This window comes from Arachis duranensis, chromosome 10, assembly GCF_000817695.3.
Source record: "Arachis duranensis cultivar V14167 chromosome 10, aradu.V14167.gnm2.J7QH, whole genome shotgun sequence".
In the NCBI taxonomy this organism is placed as follows: domain Eukaryota; kingdom Viridiplantae; phylum Streptophyta; class Magnoliopsida; order Fabales; family Fabaceae; genus Arachis; species Arachis duranensis.
In genome coordinates this window covers 20,922,283-20,938,722 of record NC_029781.3, presented here as the reverse complement: position 1 = coordinate 20,938,722, position 16,440 = coordinate 20,922,283, and the positions used below count along the sequence as shown (strand labels likewise).

Genomic DNA, 16,440 nt, shown 5'->3' with positions numbered 1-16,440 from the left:
ATCCCTCAGGCTCACGAGGACAAACCGCTTTGATACCACTAAATGTAGCACCCCAATTACCCTAAGCTTTACCTCTAGTCGTAAAGCAAAGGTTAATCAGAGATTACGACAGTTCTAAGGCTTATACACACACACACACACACACATACAAAGCGTTCAACTTAAAACACAAGAAATAGATGTGATATAAACAAAGATAAAAGTATAATAGTATAATATCATAAGAGACTAGCCATGGTTCGCAGAGTTTAAGCCGGCTAGCCAAACATACACACAAGAGAAAACTGAAGTTTAAAATGGCTTATACAAGATTTGTTCTCTCTCAAATACAGGCCTTTAGGCCAATATAAAAAATCCAAAAGCGAGAGACAAATACAAAACAAACCAAAAAGACTCCAAAAGGTATCCGGATCCTCCGCTTCTATCACCAACTAAACAACTCACCGAGGTGGGTTATGACTTGCATCTGAAAAACAACAACAAAGTATGGAATGAGAACCAGAGGTTCTCAATATGGTAACAGTGCCCAATGATGTAAGATGTAAGGCCCCGGGACGCCGACGGCAATCCTAGAACTTCACATCATATAAGGATATTCAAGCTTAGAACAAAATAAATAAAAGAACTTAAACCAAAAAACAGGGTTATCTAATTTTAGGGAAATTCTAACTAAATTAGTCACACCACTGTATCCCACAGCCCTCGCCAACCTACCCTCCGTGCGATCCCATCGCCACTGCCTACCTAACCTCCTCAGCACCAGACAATCACAATAAGTGCAGGCAAGTAAAACACAGATAATATTCATATACAGCAAGTAATTTAAGAAGCAAGTAAGCATGTTATACAATTAGGCAAACTCAAGTAAGCAAAGCAAGCAAGCAGATAAAAGATGCACATGATGAATGTCTGCCCAATTGGCTGTGATATCACATGTCAGTTATTGTGCCAAACCTATCAGCGAATTCGATCGACAACTCTCGGATTAGTCTCTCTATTGCGCATAAGGATGAAAATTCCAAGGGAGGGTGCCCTACCACCTTCTTCTTTCAGAGGAAAATATTCCGAGAGAGCGTGCCCTACCACCATCCTCTGGTTGTCGCATGATTCCGTGGGTTAGTGCCCTACCACCTTGCAATTAGAGAGAAACCCATGCTCAGGAGGAAAATTCTGAGGGAGCGTGCCCTACCACCTTCTCCTTTCAGAGGAAAATATTCCGAGGAGCGTGCCCCACCACCTTCCTCTAGAGCAATCAGTAAGAGTGAGAAGCTCAGCTTCAAGCCTCACATCGAACATAGGCGGGATACTACCACAGCCCCTACGATGGATAGCAATGCATATTATAATTACATTTTCAATCTTAGAGGCCACTCCTCTAAACACTCTTCCACTCATACTCATCACAACCACCATCCAGTCATAAGTTCCTTTTTGAACTCCTTAGCTTATCAATTTTTCAATTCTCTATCAGTACTCACTAAGTTCACTTCTCTTCCTTCTCTCTCAACCAAACCCATCCCCAATACACCAAAAACCTAGACCCCCCATTTGCTAACTTTTTATAATAAACATTAACTAAAGCCCTTATCTTTTTTCCCATATTCCCATACTCTAAATGGCCCAAAAGCCTTAACATGGTGTTATAGAAGCTTACAACCTTATTGGGAAGGTGAAATAGTTAAAAACAAAGTTTAAATTTGTGAAACAGGGCGTGTGCGTCCGCACAGGGGTGTGCGTGCGCACGCCCAGGAAGATTTTGAAAGTGTGCGTATGCACAGGTACTAAAATGCATAAAGTTTGTTCACTTGCACAAGCTGTGCGAGCGCCCCAACAGACGACCCTTCCGACTTGTGCGTGCGCACAGGGCTGTGCGTCCGCATATGTCGTAATTCTTCATTGATGTGCGAGCGCACAAGCCGTGCCAGCGCTCAAAACAGTAAGTCTTCCCTTGCGTGTGTGTACGCACAGGTCTGTGCGTCCGCACAGGTTTAACTTTTCGCAGGGTTGTACGTGCACACTTATCAGAAAATCCTGAAATTCTGCAACTTTGCAGAATTTCAGATTTTTATCACCAACTTTGAATGATCATAACTCCTTCTAAAAAAATTCATTTTCCTCAAACTTTATATCATTTTAAAGCTCTTAAAATCATCTTTAATTTAAAACAAATTCCAATCAATTTTGAAAATCGAAGCAAAAGTTATAATCAGACAAAGTTCACTAAAAATCCACTTTTACCCAAAAATCACATAACCTCAAATTTCCAATTTTCACAACCAAAACAATCCAAAACCTACTCAAACATCATAAAACACTACTGCACACTACACTCTAACATTCCATCACAATTCCATCACCTCCACACCTAATTCACTTAACATTCTCTCCATATACCAACACAAAACCATAATCATCAATCAAAATTCTCAATCATGAACAATTTATACAATTCCTACATCAAGGATCATATATCACTACCAAATCATAATTGCCAATCCACTCGTGAACCTACACCCATAATCACCACCAACCCTCAACAACCTCAACAACCAAAATCTTTACTCTCATCAACAACAATAATTCACTCGTTCATCACCAACCTTCATAACCATTAAATACCGATAATCACCAACAACATATATCATCACACATTATAATCATCAATATCCTTCATTCCAAACCACCACAATATTTTACATTAACTCATTACCTTAAATTATAATAATCCTCATTATTAACCAATATAATTAATCACCATGAATACTCATCAATACCAATAATCTCCAACAATCATCATCAACCACACTAATCCAATACAATTAACAATTAGCACCAATTCATATATAATTATTCATACACCAATAATATGATTTATTTATTTAGCCACATTTTAATCAAAGACAACACTTTTATAACATATTAAAATCTAATCATACAATCCATTATTTAAGGGTTAAAAAAATATTTTTATATGAAGACAATTATAAAGTCTTTATAGTAGTATCCACCTAAAAACAATTCAGTTTCTAGTGGAGGAAGCAAATTTGAAAGAAGAGGACTTGAAAGTAGTGGTAGAGAATAAAAGATTAGTTGAGTGGATTAAGGGAGAAACAAAAATTAACTAAGAACAAAAATTTGAGAGAAACAAAGTACAAACAAATAAGGAGTTGTTTATCAATTTGCGTTGAGAACATAAAATCAAGGAATTTCATGGGAGTTGGAGGCAAGCATCAACTCAATAGGTAGGTGAAGTAAATAATGTAATTACTAATTACATCTGCATCACAAAGACGGATATATTGAAGATGATTCAATGTGCATAAAAAAATATAATAGAGACATTTATTGTTGTTTTGTTTATTGCTAAAATTTTGAGTTTTGGATGTATTGGATTTTAATTTAAGAAAATTCTGTGGTGCTTACATCAAAGATAAGCATAATATGTTGTTATTGCATGTCAATGTTAACAAAAGATACGTCGATGGTGAGGTCAACATCCGTACACAAACTAGAACGAACCCGTTCTGCTTAAGATTTTCATTAGGGAGAATGGTTTAGTGGTTTGGTTAAATAAGCAAGTAATAGGGTATAGATTCAATGGGTCGTTGTTATACGGACTTTTTTTGTCTGAGGATGTGTTTTATAATTTACTAGAAGGCTTAGAAGGAATGGGTAATACTATCCATGGACAAAATTCTATTCAAAAAGGGGTAAGAAAAAGTTATGTGTGAGTTTATTATATGAGTTTATGACATTGCTGAAATTATAATAGCCCAAAGTAATTGTAATACACTAATACTTCTTATAATTATATCGTTTTTGTGGTTAAGTTATTACAGTTTAAAAGTTTGCAAGTAAATCATACAGTAGATAAAATTTATTAATTATTTATTTTGTAATTACTATTTTTCAACTAGAAATTGTATAATAGTTTAGTTTTGAATATTTTATAAATCATTGTACATCATACACAAGAATTAACAATTAAAAAGAAAAAAAAATTAAGAAGAACCTAATAAAAAATTTGCATCTAATATAGATAGTCAATATAGATATATAATTTTAAATTTTAACATTTTTAACATAAAATGATCCTTATTATAAAATTAAAAGTAGTGTAAAAATCGAATAAAAAAAGTATAAAAACCAATAGAATAATTAAACTCTTTATAAAAATTAAATCCAATTTTGTATAATTATATTTGTAACTATAAAATATCAATAGTCGTCAAATTATCTAACTACTAACAAGAAACACTAAAATATTAAGGTCGGATAGTAACATATACTCTAAAATTCTATTATTCTTATTTTAAAAAAACTTGAATAAAATAAACATTAGAATTTTAAATTTGAAAAATAATTAAATAGAGTAAATAATAAAGATAATTATCTTTTTAATCCTATAAAATTGATAGTTTTCACTTTTTTATGTTATTAATATGTATTTATTTTTCCTTATCATCAATTCTTTATTCTTATTTTACTCACATTTTATTTGATACCAATGCTTTTTTTTTTAATGTCACACACATATAAGTTGATGCAGTTTATATTAAGTAAAATGAGAATATTTTGCTTTTATTACTTACTATGAATGTATTTAAAAAAATGTGCGAAACTTGTATTTAATTTATCATATTTTAAATATGTTATAATATTTATATTATCTATCATATACAAATTGTTCATATTTACGATCAATAAACAATATTCAATATGATTGTCAAATAAAAGAAAAAAATGTTAATATTCATATTCATGTAGTTCGTACATAGATTTATGACATAAATAATTTTTACAGTGATATAATTCGATTCTATATTTACATCAAATAAATAAATTTGAATTTAAGAATTTGAAAATATAGCTTCTTAATTAATGAATATTTTGAGCCTAATTATATTAAAATAATCATCCTTGTATTTTTAGTCTATTGCGCACAACACTAGTGAATCATTTTCTCCAGAAAAATTCCTATGCAAGAGTATACTTTTTCAAAGTCATTATAAATATAAATTATTCAATAATTATGAAAATATTGAAATAAGGATTGTTATTTATATTAATTTTTAAATTTTTACCTATATATGTAAATAATATTTTTTCTTAGTTTCAATAGGACTACCATTCTACCAATACTCCACTGCTATTATTATAAACATTATTAAGGTCCCGATTGAAAAAGTCTATAAATAATTTTTTTAATTTATGAAAAGTTATTTGTCCAAAAAAATATATAAAAAATTATAACATTAATAATTGAGACAACTTTTAAAATTAACTTGCAACTTTTCAAAAGATTATTTAAAGTGCTTATAAAAAATTAAAAACTAAAGTAACTTTTTTTATAATAAACTTTTTAATTTTTATCATTCTCTTTTTAAAATAAACACTTCTATAACTAAAAAATAGACACAATAATTTATTTATAAATTATTTTTAATATAAACTCTCATGTTTTAAATTTCTTAAGTTATTTATCCAATCCAGCCTAACTCAATTGGCCTTGAACATGGTCTTGGATATGGTTAACCTAAACCATTCACCCAATGGTCAAATTATCACTAAATTGCAATCTCCCCCAACATATTCCAAGACCCATTACTCCAATTAAAATTCCATAATTGTCCTCATATGCAGATGCTTCATTTTAACGTTCATTTTAACTATTAAATGATAGATTATACTATTTGATGTTGACTATAAAAGTCTGTTGCTTTTATTTCAAGTATGGCTAAACAAATAACTTAGCCTTTTAAACAAAAGATATTCGTGAGAAGATATTTTTGACATCTTCGATACAGTAAGGGCTCTTAGTTATCGTTGGATGAATTCAGGACACAACCCTTGCCATTTGATTAAGTGATAACATTAGTTTAGATGATCTCATCAGGGGTTAATGAGACAGCCAAAAACAAAACTAGAGTAATGAATATGAATTTTTTGTCCTTTTTTATTATCAAAGCTCCGGAGATCTCTCCATTCTACAATCACACGCTTTGCGTATAATAATCGGAAGAAACATGCTAATTAAATTCTAATTCTACCCTCACAAATCCTTGGAGAAAGTTCTAATTCAGACAAACAGGAACTCCTAAAATTCATAAACTAGACTACAATTCTTTTCTTGTGAAACATTTGGGTATTTAGGCTTTGCATTAACCCTAAAATAAAAAATTAAAACAACGTAATTTAGATGTTGCTATAAGTTACCACTTATATTTAAAATCTTGCATTTTCAATCTATCCAGTCTCTATGGTATCATATCTTCACACCTAGAGCACAAGCAATCACGAAAAGAATGGTTTCACAGTCCATTACAACTTCAACCACTATCCCAGTCACCTTAATGCTAAAGAACAAACCCCATAACACTCAAATTTACTGTTTGCGGGCTCAGGGGTAAGTTGATTTGCAAAATTGGTATCTGGACAATTATACACTAATTATTCTTAATAAAAATCTAAAACTAATAATAGCTGTGATTACACTTAAAAACAATTAATCAATATAAACAGTTGAAGAAAAACTAGATCGGTAAACGACACCAGATACATAAAGCGCTAAAAACCCTAGTCTATAGTCAATAATCCATTGGAACCGCATAAAAAGACACATTTCAGAAATTAACAAGCATACTTGAGCTAAAATAAGATCCATAAAATCCATAACATTAAGAAAAATAAAACGAGTTAAGTAATAGAACACGATGTTTCTGGGAACAAAGAAAAAAACATTGAGAAAGGAAACAAAACTAGTCTCGATTACTTGGATCTCTGTCTCATCTTTCTGCGCTTCCTCTTGAGTCTCCTCATACGCTTCTTCTTCCACTGCACAAACACACCACAAATCAGAACGGAAATTTGAAACTACAAGACAGAATGATTTAAGAAGGAGGTTCTACCTTGGCCCTCATGGTGGTTAAAAACTGAACCTCAGATACCGAACACGATCTGGCGGCGGCGGTGTTCCGATTAGAGAGCGCAGGCTGCGACTGGGAAATGATGCAAGATAGGGTTCAGGAATTTATAGGGAAGACGAAACCCTAACTGGTGGATGGCCCATTGGGCATTGGGCTCTTTTTTACACCTCAATCCAACACTCAAAAAAATATCCAACCTATTTTTTTATTTTCTTAGCAAATTTAATTTTAAATCTGTTTTTTGATAACTATTCACTTCGTTAATAAAAATGGTTAATTTTTATGATACGGCGTTATCTGATTAAATGTACATGTAAACTTATTTTATACACTAAGTACATCAAAATTAAATTCATAACAATATATAATTGATTATTTTTATAAATTTCTTTTATATTAATGATATATGAAAATTAAGTTCGTTTTTAATACATAATATGTTTTCAGATTAATTCGTGACTCTTTATGATTTAGGAATTTAAATGTCCTGAATCATTATATCCATAATGGGCACTTAGGCAACTGTCTCTAACGAAAACTTTAGATAGCGTTTGGTAGAAAAATAGAAATTGAAAGATTGAGATTGAAAGACAGAGATTAAGAGACAAAGACGAAAATAAATTTTAATATTTTATTTGGTATAAAGTAAAAGACAAAAATTAAAATAAGAATAAAATTTTAATTTAATTTGCATAAAAAATAAAATTAAAATTAATTAATTAAAATGAAGATATTTTAGATATAAAATATTATCAAAATTTCAGTCTTCGTCTCTAAAAATTTCAGTCATATGTGTCTTTATTTTTTGGAAGTACTGAAATATTGAAATTTCAAAGACAAAAACAAAAATTTTAATACCAACCTTTAAACCAACAAATATAATACTAAATCTCATTCTCTCAATTTCTATTCCAATACATCAAAACAAAGCCTACTTTACCGTCCATGGGTCGTTGCCTAGTTGGTGAGTCTTTTGGTGGGTCTTGAAACCCGTTCAAAGCCGTAAGAATTAGTGAATTACCAATTTACCATGAACAAAACAAAATTAAGTATACTATATTTATACTAAAATTAATTATTAAATCAATAAATAAAATATATATTTAAATATAAAATACACAATAAAAATAAATTAAATATTATATATATTTATACAAAAATATATAATAACTAATTAATAATTTTAAGAGTTTAATATTGATATAATAAAGTATAAAGTATTTTATACAGTAGTACAATTACATCAATTTTTTTGAATTATCATTTACGCAATTAATATAAAAAATAATTATTTTTATTGATATAATATTACATAATTTAAATACACGTGTAAAACTATTTTATACTACAGTACATTAAAATTAAATTAATTATTTTTATTGATATAATATTACATAATTTAAATACACGTATAAAACTATTTTATATTACAGTACATTAAAATTAAATTCTAGTTTTAAACCACAATAAATATCCTCTGCCGCTATTGTCAGTTGAATAATGATTCAACTATTAATTTATCATTTTAATATTTTAATATATTTTTAAAAACATCAAAAAATAAAAAATTTAAAAATCAAGAAGGTAATTAGAAAAATGAGTTAGGATTTGAATTATTTTTCTTCTATAAAATTTCAGTTTTCTCGGTTAAAGTTATTTACATCAATTTAACTTTGTAACTGAGGTACCTTTGTTCAAAGTTCAAACTCTCTTTCAATTGTTACACATATAGTGATGGACGGATGGCACGTTCAAAAACTTAGTCCGAAAGCAGGCCACGTAAAACTGATTTAAGGTAAAGATAAATTCTATAACTTAAGATTTAATTTTTCTCTAATTTATTAAATATTTAACAATTATTTATTTTTATATTTTAAAAATTAAATATTAATTTTTAATTCTTTTTGATAAATTAGACAAGCACTTTTAAGCATTATAAGAGTATAAGACTCATCTAAACAATATATACAACCATGCTCAAAAGTACATAATAGGGGTGCACATGGATCGGGCGAAGTCGGGTTTGATGTGACTCTGACCCAGTCCGAAATATACACTAGGTTTATTTATTGAGTTAATAGTCAAAATCGTCCCTGAAAGATACCTTGATTTCTATTTTCGTCCTCGAAAGATAAAATTAATCGAATTCGTCCCCGAAAGATGACCAACATGGTCACGTTCGTCCTTCCGTCATCTCCTTTGTTGAGATGGCAAACGTTTGGTGATGTGTCCCGTTAACTGCCAGCATGATAGACGTCAAGTAGCACTCTCTTATTGCTGACAAGACAAATCTTTTAAAACAATTCAAATTAGTCCCTAAGTAGATGAACCCTAATCCCAAATTCTTGGGATTACCTAGCTACTTAGAAATGAGAGCAATGACGTCCTAACAACTGTACCTAACCCTCAACCAGGAGTACCTCCGCAACTCCATTGCTGGCTCTATTGTCGCCGTCCACTTCATCCTCCAGCACTCCCTTACTCTGAGAACATCTTCTTCCATTTCCTTGTCTCTGACTCCAATCTCAATTCCCTCGTTCAATCCACCTTTCCGCAGTTAACAGGACAATTTTCTATGTTCTGTTTTTGAGATGGGGTACAATTTTGTATTCACAGTAAGTATTTCAATGGCTGTTCTTTCATTATACACACATTGAATTTCTTTTATACGGTGGAGAAAAAATTTAAAAAGAAAAGTCGAATTGAAATATTCTATATAGGAAGCAAGATACATTTCTAAGATGTATAAATTAAATTGATGTGATTGTATTCCTCTTCCAGGATGCCGATATCATGTGGTTCAGGGACCCATTTCCTCGTTTTCACCATGATGCAGATTTTCAGATAGCATGCGATCATTTCATAGGTAGCTCATATGATTTAGAAAATAGACCCAATGGAGGGTTTAACTTTGTAAAGTCCAATAATAGATCAATAGAGTTTTACAAATTTTGGTACTCTTCGCAAGAAGTCTATCCGGGATACCATGATCAGGATGTGCTCAATTTCATCAAGATAGACCCTTTCATTATTGATATAGGAGTGGAAATGAGGTTCTTGGATACAGTAAATTTTGGTGGCCTTTGTGAACCAAGCAAAGATTTAAATTAAGTTTGTACAATGCATGCAAATTGTTGCTATGGCATGGATAGTAAGCTTCACGATCTTAGAATTACTACTTCGATCCCAATATTTTTCTTAACCTGATCTCAACCTCCGTCAAGTAACTGCTAAATTACGTCAAAAATTACCTCACTGACCTTCTCAAAACTTGCATCAACAGAGTCATCTATCTTGATTCCGATTTGGTTGTCGTCGACGACATATCCAAGCTCTGGAGCCCCAGCCTGGGTTCCAGGACCATCTGAACACTCGAGTACTGCCACGCCAACTTCATCAAGTATTTCATAGCGGCGTTCTGGTCGGACCACCACTTTGTGGGGACACTTGAGGAGCGCAGGCCCAGGCCTTGCTACTTCAACATGGGATTGATGGTGATGGTGATGGATTTGGTGAGGTGGAGGACAAAAGGGTACACAAAGAGGATAGAGAGGTGGATGGAGGTTCAGAAGAGCGTACGGATCTACGAGCTCGGATCCTTGCCGCCGTTCCTTCTGGTGTTCGCGGGACACGTGGGCCCATCGAGCACCGGTGGAACCAGCATGAATTGGGAGGTGATAATGCTAAGGGAAGCTGCTGGGACCTCAACGCTGGCCCGGTGAGCCTCCTGCATTTGGGATTAAGGTTCATCTATTTAGGAACTAATTTGAATTGTTTTAAAAGACTTATCTTGTCAGCAATAAGAGGGTGCTACTTGGCGTCTGCCACACTGGCAATTAACGGAACACATTATCAAACGTTTGCCATCTCAGCGAAGGAGATGACGGAAGGACGAACGTGACCATGTTGGTTATCTTTCGGGAATAAATTCGATTAATTTTATCTTTCGGGGACGAAAATGGAGATCGAGGTATCTTTTAGGGACGATTTTGACTATTAACTCTTTATTTATTAGACCCGAACCCTATTTTAGACCCGATGAAACCAACACACTTTCGGGCCACAATTATACCGGGTGAAAACCAAGCCGTTAACATTACATTACGTTGATACCTTCTTGTAAGCTAACATGTAAAAATATCAAAATTTTCAAAGACTCCAACCATTATTTGACATGGTAAAATTCACTTCGAAAAATATAACAACTAACCCTTCTTCAAAATTAAAGCATAACCACAATCAATATTAATATTGTCTAATAACACTAAATATTTAAATCAATACAAATAACATAATATTATGCATTAGTCTAAAGTCTTATGCATTCTAAACATAAAACATTAACTTATAGTCTTATAATAACTAATAACACAAAATATTAAAGTTTACAATATTTAAAATTCCACGTAAGAATAGCCATAATCCATCACTAATAACACAAAATATTAATTGTATATGATGACCAAACCACCGAACCGAGTTTAGGTAACCTGAGCTATGACCCGGATCCGACCCAAAATAATGACCAAGTCTATTTTTGAGACCTTTACCCGGTCATAAATCCGATAAAATCACATCAAATTAGTCCCTAAAATATTATGTACCGAACCAGATCTTCGAGACGGACCGAGTCATGTGCACTCCTAGTACATGACATCCATTCTCAATTGCATGATCTATTAAAAATATAAAAATATAGCCCGTAGTTGTATTAATTCAAAAATTAAGATTACAACGATATAACTTAATAATTGCAGTGGCATTGCTTTCAAATAAACATCTTTCCTTGGAAAGTAAAAATGTAAACTAAATAATTAATATCATAAAACTACAAAATTTTTCCCATTTTCACCATATAAGGAGGAATAGAGACAGGGAATGCTAACTAGACATCTGCGATTTATTTTGTTTTAAACCTTTTTGGTTTGTGCTTGTGCTTGTTCTTGTTCTTGTTCTTCTGCTTTAGTTTTGGAGGCCCATTATCAACATTATCATCTTCCCTGGCAGAAGGTTCATCCTCATCAGAACTTAGTACCAAGTCCTCCACGACATCATCATCAATCGCTCTCTCTTTCCGCTGTTGCTTTCTCTTCTTCCCTTTTGTTTCTTTGGGGTGATTTATCCTGAAAAAGAAAATTTCGCTAAGAAAAATGTACAAGTAACTCTGCCAATACACATGCATGAATTTGTCAGTCGAGTAAAAAAAAGACCAGAGAGTTTGTCATACTTAGAGTCATTTCCAGTTCCAGGTAACCATGATGAACTAAAGATGGCAGCTCCCTCCTCGTTCTTTTTAGCATCCTCATCATCGCTATCTGATATTTCTTTCCCAAAAACAGAGGCTTCCTCTCCCACAACAACACTGGAAATTTTTATGTTATGTTAGAATCTCTGTCATGAGTCATGACCATGATTGCATGAGGGATAACAAACTCTGCAATATTTCAAACCTGGATTCCATTAATGAAGTATTCTTTTGCTCTGCTCTCTGGCGGAGTGTTACAACATACTTTGATAATGCACTTGAGGCTGACTTCTTTTCATCCTAACAAAATTTGATTAACCTTTTTAATTCTCAAGGATAAATACATGCTTGAATGTGGTAGGATAATCTAGAAAAAAACACGAGGGACAAAAAGAAAAAGGAAAGGAAAGGAAAATCATCCTCATAATCATAAATGAAACGTCAGTCCATCATAGCAGTAGCGAGTGTGAAGTGTAATAATGGCTTAGAAACACCCAGTTTACGTGCGGGTAAGGGAAAATGCGGAGAAAACTGAAACACTTATTCCATCAAAGTAAAAACATATTATAAACAAACCTCAAGAAAAGATGATGCAGCCAGATCACTAGGTAAAAAGGAAACTGACATGCGCCCTCCATTCACAAAGTCACAGTTGGCCTCAATCTGGACGAGGAAAGAAGAAATATATTAAGAGAAAAAAGCCACTGCAGAGAAATGGGGTAAGTACACGAAAATCCAACTTTCACCATCACAATTTAATACCTGGCGTATAAGCTGCCTCATTTCCTTCCGAAACCTATCAACTTTGGTCGATTTACAAAAGCTACGCAACCTCACAAGTGGAATAAAAGACAACTCCATGAATGCAACGGAATAACTCCACTGTGCCAAGTGCTCAGCAAGCTCTTCAACCACATAAAAAATGCACGCCTCTTGAAATGCTCTAGTCTTTAGTGTTGGCTTGCTAACCTAATACAGAATAACGTTTCCTCTTAAGTTAGACGATATCAAAAAAGAACGCTGACATTGATTCAAGTGATAAGTACCTTCAATATACTGCGTAAGTCAACAGCTTTACCAACACCTCCTGTAGGGGGCTTATTCAGCTCTTTCATCTCCAGCATGTCCAAAAGGAGCATAGATACTGGTACAAAAGAGTGAGTAGAAGCTGCGATCCGATTCAGCATTCTGACACATCTCAACCTAAGGGGGAAATATTTAGCTGTTGGAACTAGACGGGCTACCCCAGAAATTATTTGGGTCAGAGGATATGCAAGTTGTTTAAAGTCCGATGTTGAACTGTAGGCACAGATGGCACCAGTCCAAAGTTCAAGACAGTTCATGTATTTCCATTCGCAAACCTTACGGAAAGATTCCTAAAGAATACATCCAAGTAGAGATTAAAAAACACATTAAGTCATGTTCAAATAAGCAGTGTCTAAAGAACAAACAATTACTTTCAACATGGGAAAGGAATACATCAGCAGGCAATAATAGAAAATTATGCAAGTAGTATGAAAGGACTTTAATTAAAACACAAATACGATCAGTTTGGCAGAACATTTCCATAAATTCAAAATATGATGAAGTACTTCATACGATACCTAAGAATAAAAGAAAATTTACAAGGCTAATAAAGCACCTTAGTTTTTGTGTTAAGTGCGTCTCTTAAAATCATAGCCAACTGCCGGATGAAAATAAATGCATGTTGATACGCACTCTGAAGATTCACACCAACAAGTTCAATGATACAATTGCCAAGGAATTGGATATGTTGAAGTTTCACCGCATTTACAAAGTGGCAATTCAAAACATAAGCTTTATATATTCCTCTGAAGCATTCATCAATGCAGAGAGATCCAATGCGTACACATAAATCTCTGATGAATAGAAATGAGAAAACTGGAAGGGCACCTCCCCCAGTACCCCAGAAATGAAGGACCACCTGATAAATTCAGCAATATTAGAGGAATGAAAGGCCACAGCTAACTTGGTCCAAACCACTTGAATAGGAATGAGATCTTTAATTACACCATAGAATAGAATAGTACATGCTTCTCTTCAATGGACAAGACATATCAAGCCACATTGCCAGAATGTTAGAAAGGCCCAAACCACAGTCTCAGCGAAATGTTCTATATTGCCATTTTCCATTTTTTAAGAAAGCAATAGAAATTTAATTTTGAAAGATATTATCTTTAATCATGTTTATTCACAGGAACAATCTATCATCAAATTCAAGATTCTTGAAGTTTTTACTTGATTGATGTTTATCCATCAATTATAGAATTATAAAATGTGAGGAAGGATATCCCAACCAATTACCAAGGGCAGACATATGCAATATAGACTCCAAAATGCTACTGTGAGTCAATGAACAATTGCTTATTCATACCTTAATATACTTCCTTAGGAGTGATGGAAAAGCAGCCAGAAACAGTGAAGAGTATTTAATCCGACGTAGAGTAAATGATATCATGTCAGAGTCAGTCATTTGGTTCAAAACATGAAGAGCATTTCCAAGGTATGACTTCACTAAATGGCTATAATTCTTCCATTGCGTCGTGGTCATCAAATTCTTTATGGTCCCATGATTTCCACCAGAAGCCGGGAGCTTCAACAATTTCCTTAATATTCCATCCATTTCATTAAGTACAGACAACATTATTTTGTTGAAAACAGCACTTGACATTACACTAAACTTTGTTGTAGACTCATTCCCCCCATCATCGCCATAGTGGCATGCTGTCCTAAAAGCCTTCATCAGAGAATGGACTGCATTTACACTCCCTTTTTCATGAATGGATTTGCACCATGATTCAACCATAGAGGTAGTTATAACTTTCTTAGACAATTGTTTTTCCTTCTCTTGAATCTCTTGGTCACTAGTCTCCTCATCTGGCTGTACATCTCCATCTTCCATGTCAGAACCCACATTTTCCTGGACAAACAAAGAAGCAAGTTTAGATAGTTTCTAATACTGGGAGCAACATAATAGTAGGAAATCAGTAACCACACGTAAGCATATAGCACACTCACATCAATATCCTCATCACTGAACTGAAGCAGCTCCTGGTCATGCTCTTTCAAGAACTCATAAAATTCTGGGTCCTGAGATGGAAAAGTTGTTAACACAACCAGTAGAATAAATCCGAATAGATAAAGAAGAAGGAATAATAAGATAGTCCATCCATCAAGCATCATCCAATTTAAATTCCGAACCCGCATACTTTTACATGAATGGATTACTTTATCAAAACCTTTTAAAGACAATGAATACAGATGTACAATATTATTCAGTTAAACCGCAGGAAACCTTTGAAATAAGAACAAGTAATGTCATGGACCTTAATCCCAACTAAGATCACCATTTAAATATAGATACAAGTTAACCACGAATTTATAATGGTAAAAAGGTACTCAGGAAACACCAACGCAACAAGCAATAAAGCATTTAACCTTCTGTTTAAGTTTCTCTAATTGCTCTTTATGCTCTCTTGCTCCACTCTCAGCCACGGCTTTTTTCCTGCTCCTTCTTCTTACATGACCATCGCCACCCAAACTCATCTCTGCCATTACCAATAACAAAAATAAAAAATGAATATAAATTAATTGCGACGATTTAGAGAGGGGGGGGGATCAAAGAAAAATGAACAACAATGTTCAAGGAACCTGAATCATTGGCAGTCTCCATGCTCATTGAAACAAAAGCCTGTTAAAATTTACGGCCAAAGTAGAAATTCTAATATGTAAGGAATGACAAGGAATTAACAGCGGAAAGAATCAACTACAACGGATCAGAGGACAGAGGACCTACCGGAACTGAGGCAGCGGCGGAAGAAAACCACAGCAGAAGCAACGGACACGAGAGCAAGCGCTGAAGACGACGACGGAAGCAAGAGAGACGGCGGTGGAGTGAAAGACGCCGGCTCAGAGAGACAGAGAAGAAAGGCGCTGCGCAAACGAGAAGGGCCTAAACCCTAAACTAAACCCTCGACCCCCAAACCATTCTCCTCTTCTCCCTCCTTTGCACTTGTTCAACCCAAAAAAGAAAAATTTTCGGTGTTTTTTATTGAACCGGTTGATTGGTCCAATTTCTAGAAAAATGCTTCGGATTTGGGAATTACGAATTAGGATAACTTAGTCAAAAGTTATTGGGGAGAAAATATTCAGTTTGGTCCTTAAAGTTACATTCGATCCTCAATTTAGTCTTTGACGTTTTAATTGTCTCTATTTAGTCTCTAAATTTTATAAATTTTAATCAATTTA

The 16,440-nt window shown here is 33.5% G+C and overlaps 1 protein-coding gene, 1 long non-coding RNA gene and 1 pseudogene across 2 annotated transcripts; 1 reads left to right on the top strand and 2 right to left on the bottom strand.

The window, feature by feature from the left end:
* Positions 1–6,621: 6,621 nt before the first annotated feature.
* On the bottom strand, positions 6,622–7,093 carry LOC107469421 (uncharacterized). The gene is made up of 2 exons (XR_001588142.3): positions 6,909–7,093; positions 6,622–6,834 (listed from the first exon to the last, which is right to left on the bottom strand). It is a non-coding gene; the product is annotated as an uncharacterized LOC107469421 (long non-coding RNA).
* Positions 7,094–9,316: 2,223 nt separating this feature from the next.
* On the top strand, positions 9,317–10,827 carry LOC107469417 (probable galacturonosyltransferase-like 7; annotated as a pseudogene).
* Positions 10,828–11,614: 787 nt separating this feature from the next.
* On the bottom strand, positions 11,615–16,209 carry LOC107469428 (nucleolar complex-associated protein 2). Its single transcript, XM_016088805.3, has 12 exons — positions 15,989–16,209; positions 15,844–15,883; positions 15,631–15,740; positions 15,211–15,282; positions 14,567–15,112; positions 13,814–14,116; positions 13,218–13,547; positions 12,934–13,140; positions 12,748–12,834; positions 12,377–12,471; positions 12,154–12,288; positions 11,615–12,049 (listed from the first exon to the last, which is right to left on the bottom strand). The coding sequence occupies exons 2-12, from the start codon at positions 15,869–15,871 to the stop codon at positions 11,827–11,829; spliced, it is 2,136 nt and encodes a 711-aa protein (XP_015944291.1). The 5' UTR covers positions 15,872–15,883; positions 15,989–16,209; the 3' UTR covers positions 11,615–11,826.
* Between the last annotated feature and the right edge of the window lie 231 nt (positions 16,210–16,440).

Excerpts from the sequence above, each read along its gene's own strand:
- LOC107469428 (XM_016088805.3), bottom strand. The coding sequence starts at position 15,871 with ATGAGCATGGAGACTGCCAATGATTCAG. Across the intron at positions 13,548-13,813 it reads CACTTAACACAAAAACTAAG|GAATCTTTCCGTAAGGTTTG; the intron begins GTGCTTTATTAG and ends TGTATTCTTTAG. Across the intron at positions 12,835-12,933 it reads TGAGGCAGCTTATACGCCAG|ATTGAGGCCAACTGTGACTT; the intron begins GTATTAAATTGT and ends TTCCTCGTCCAG.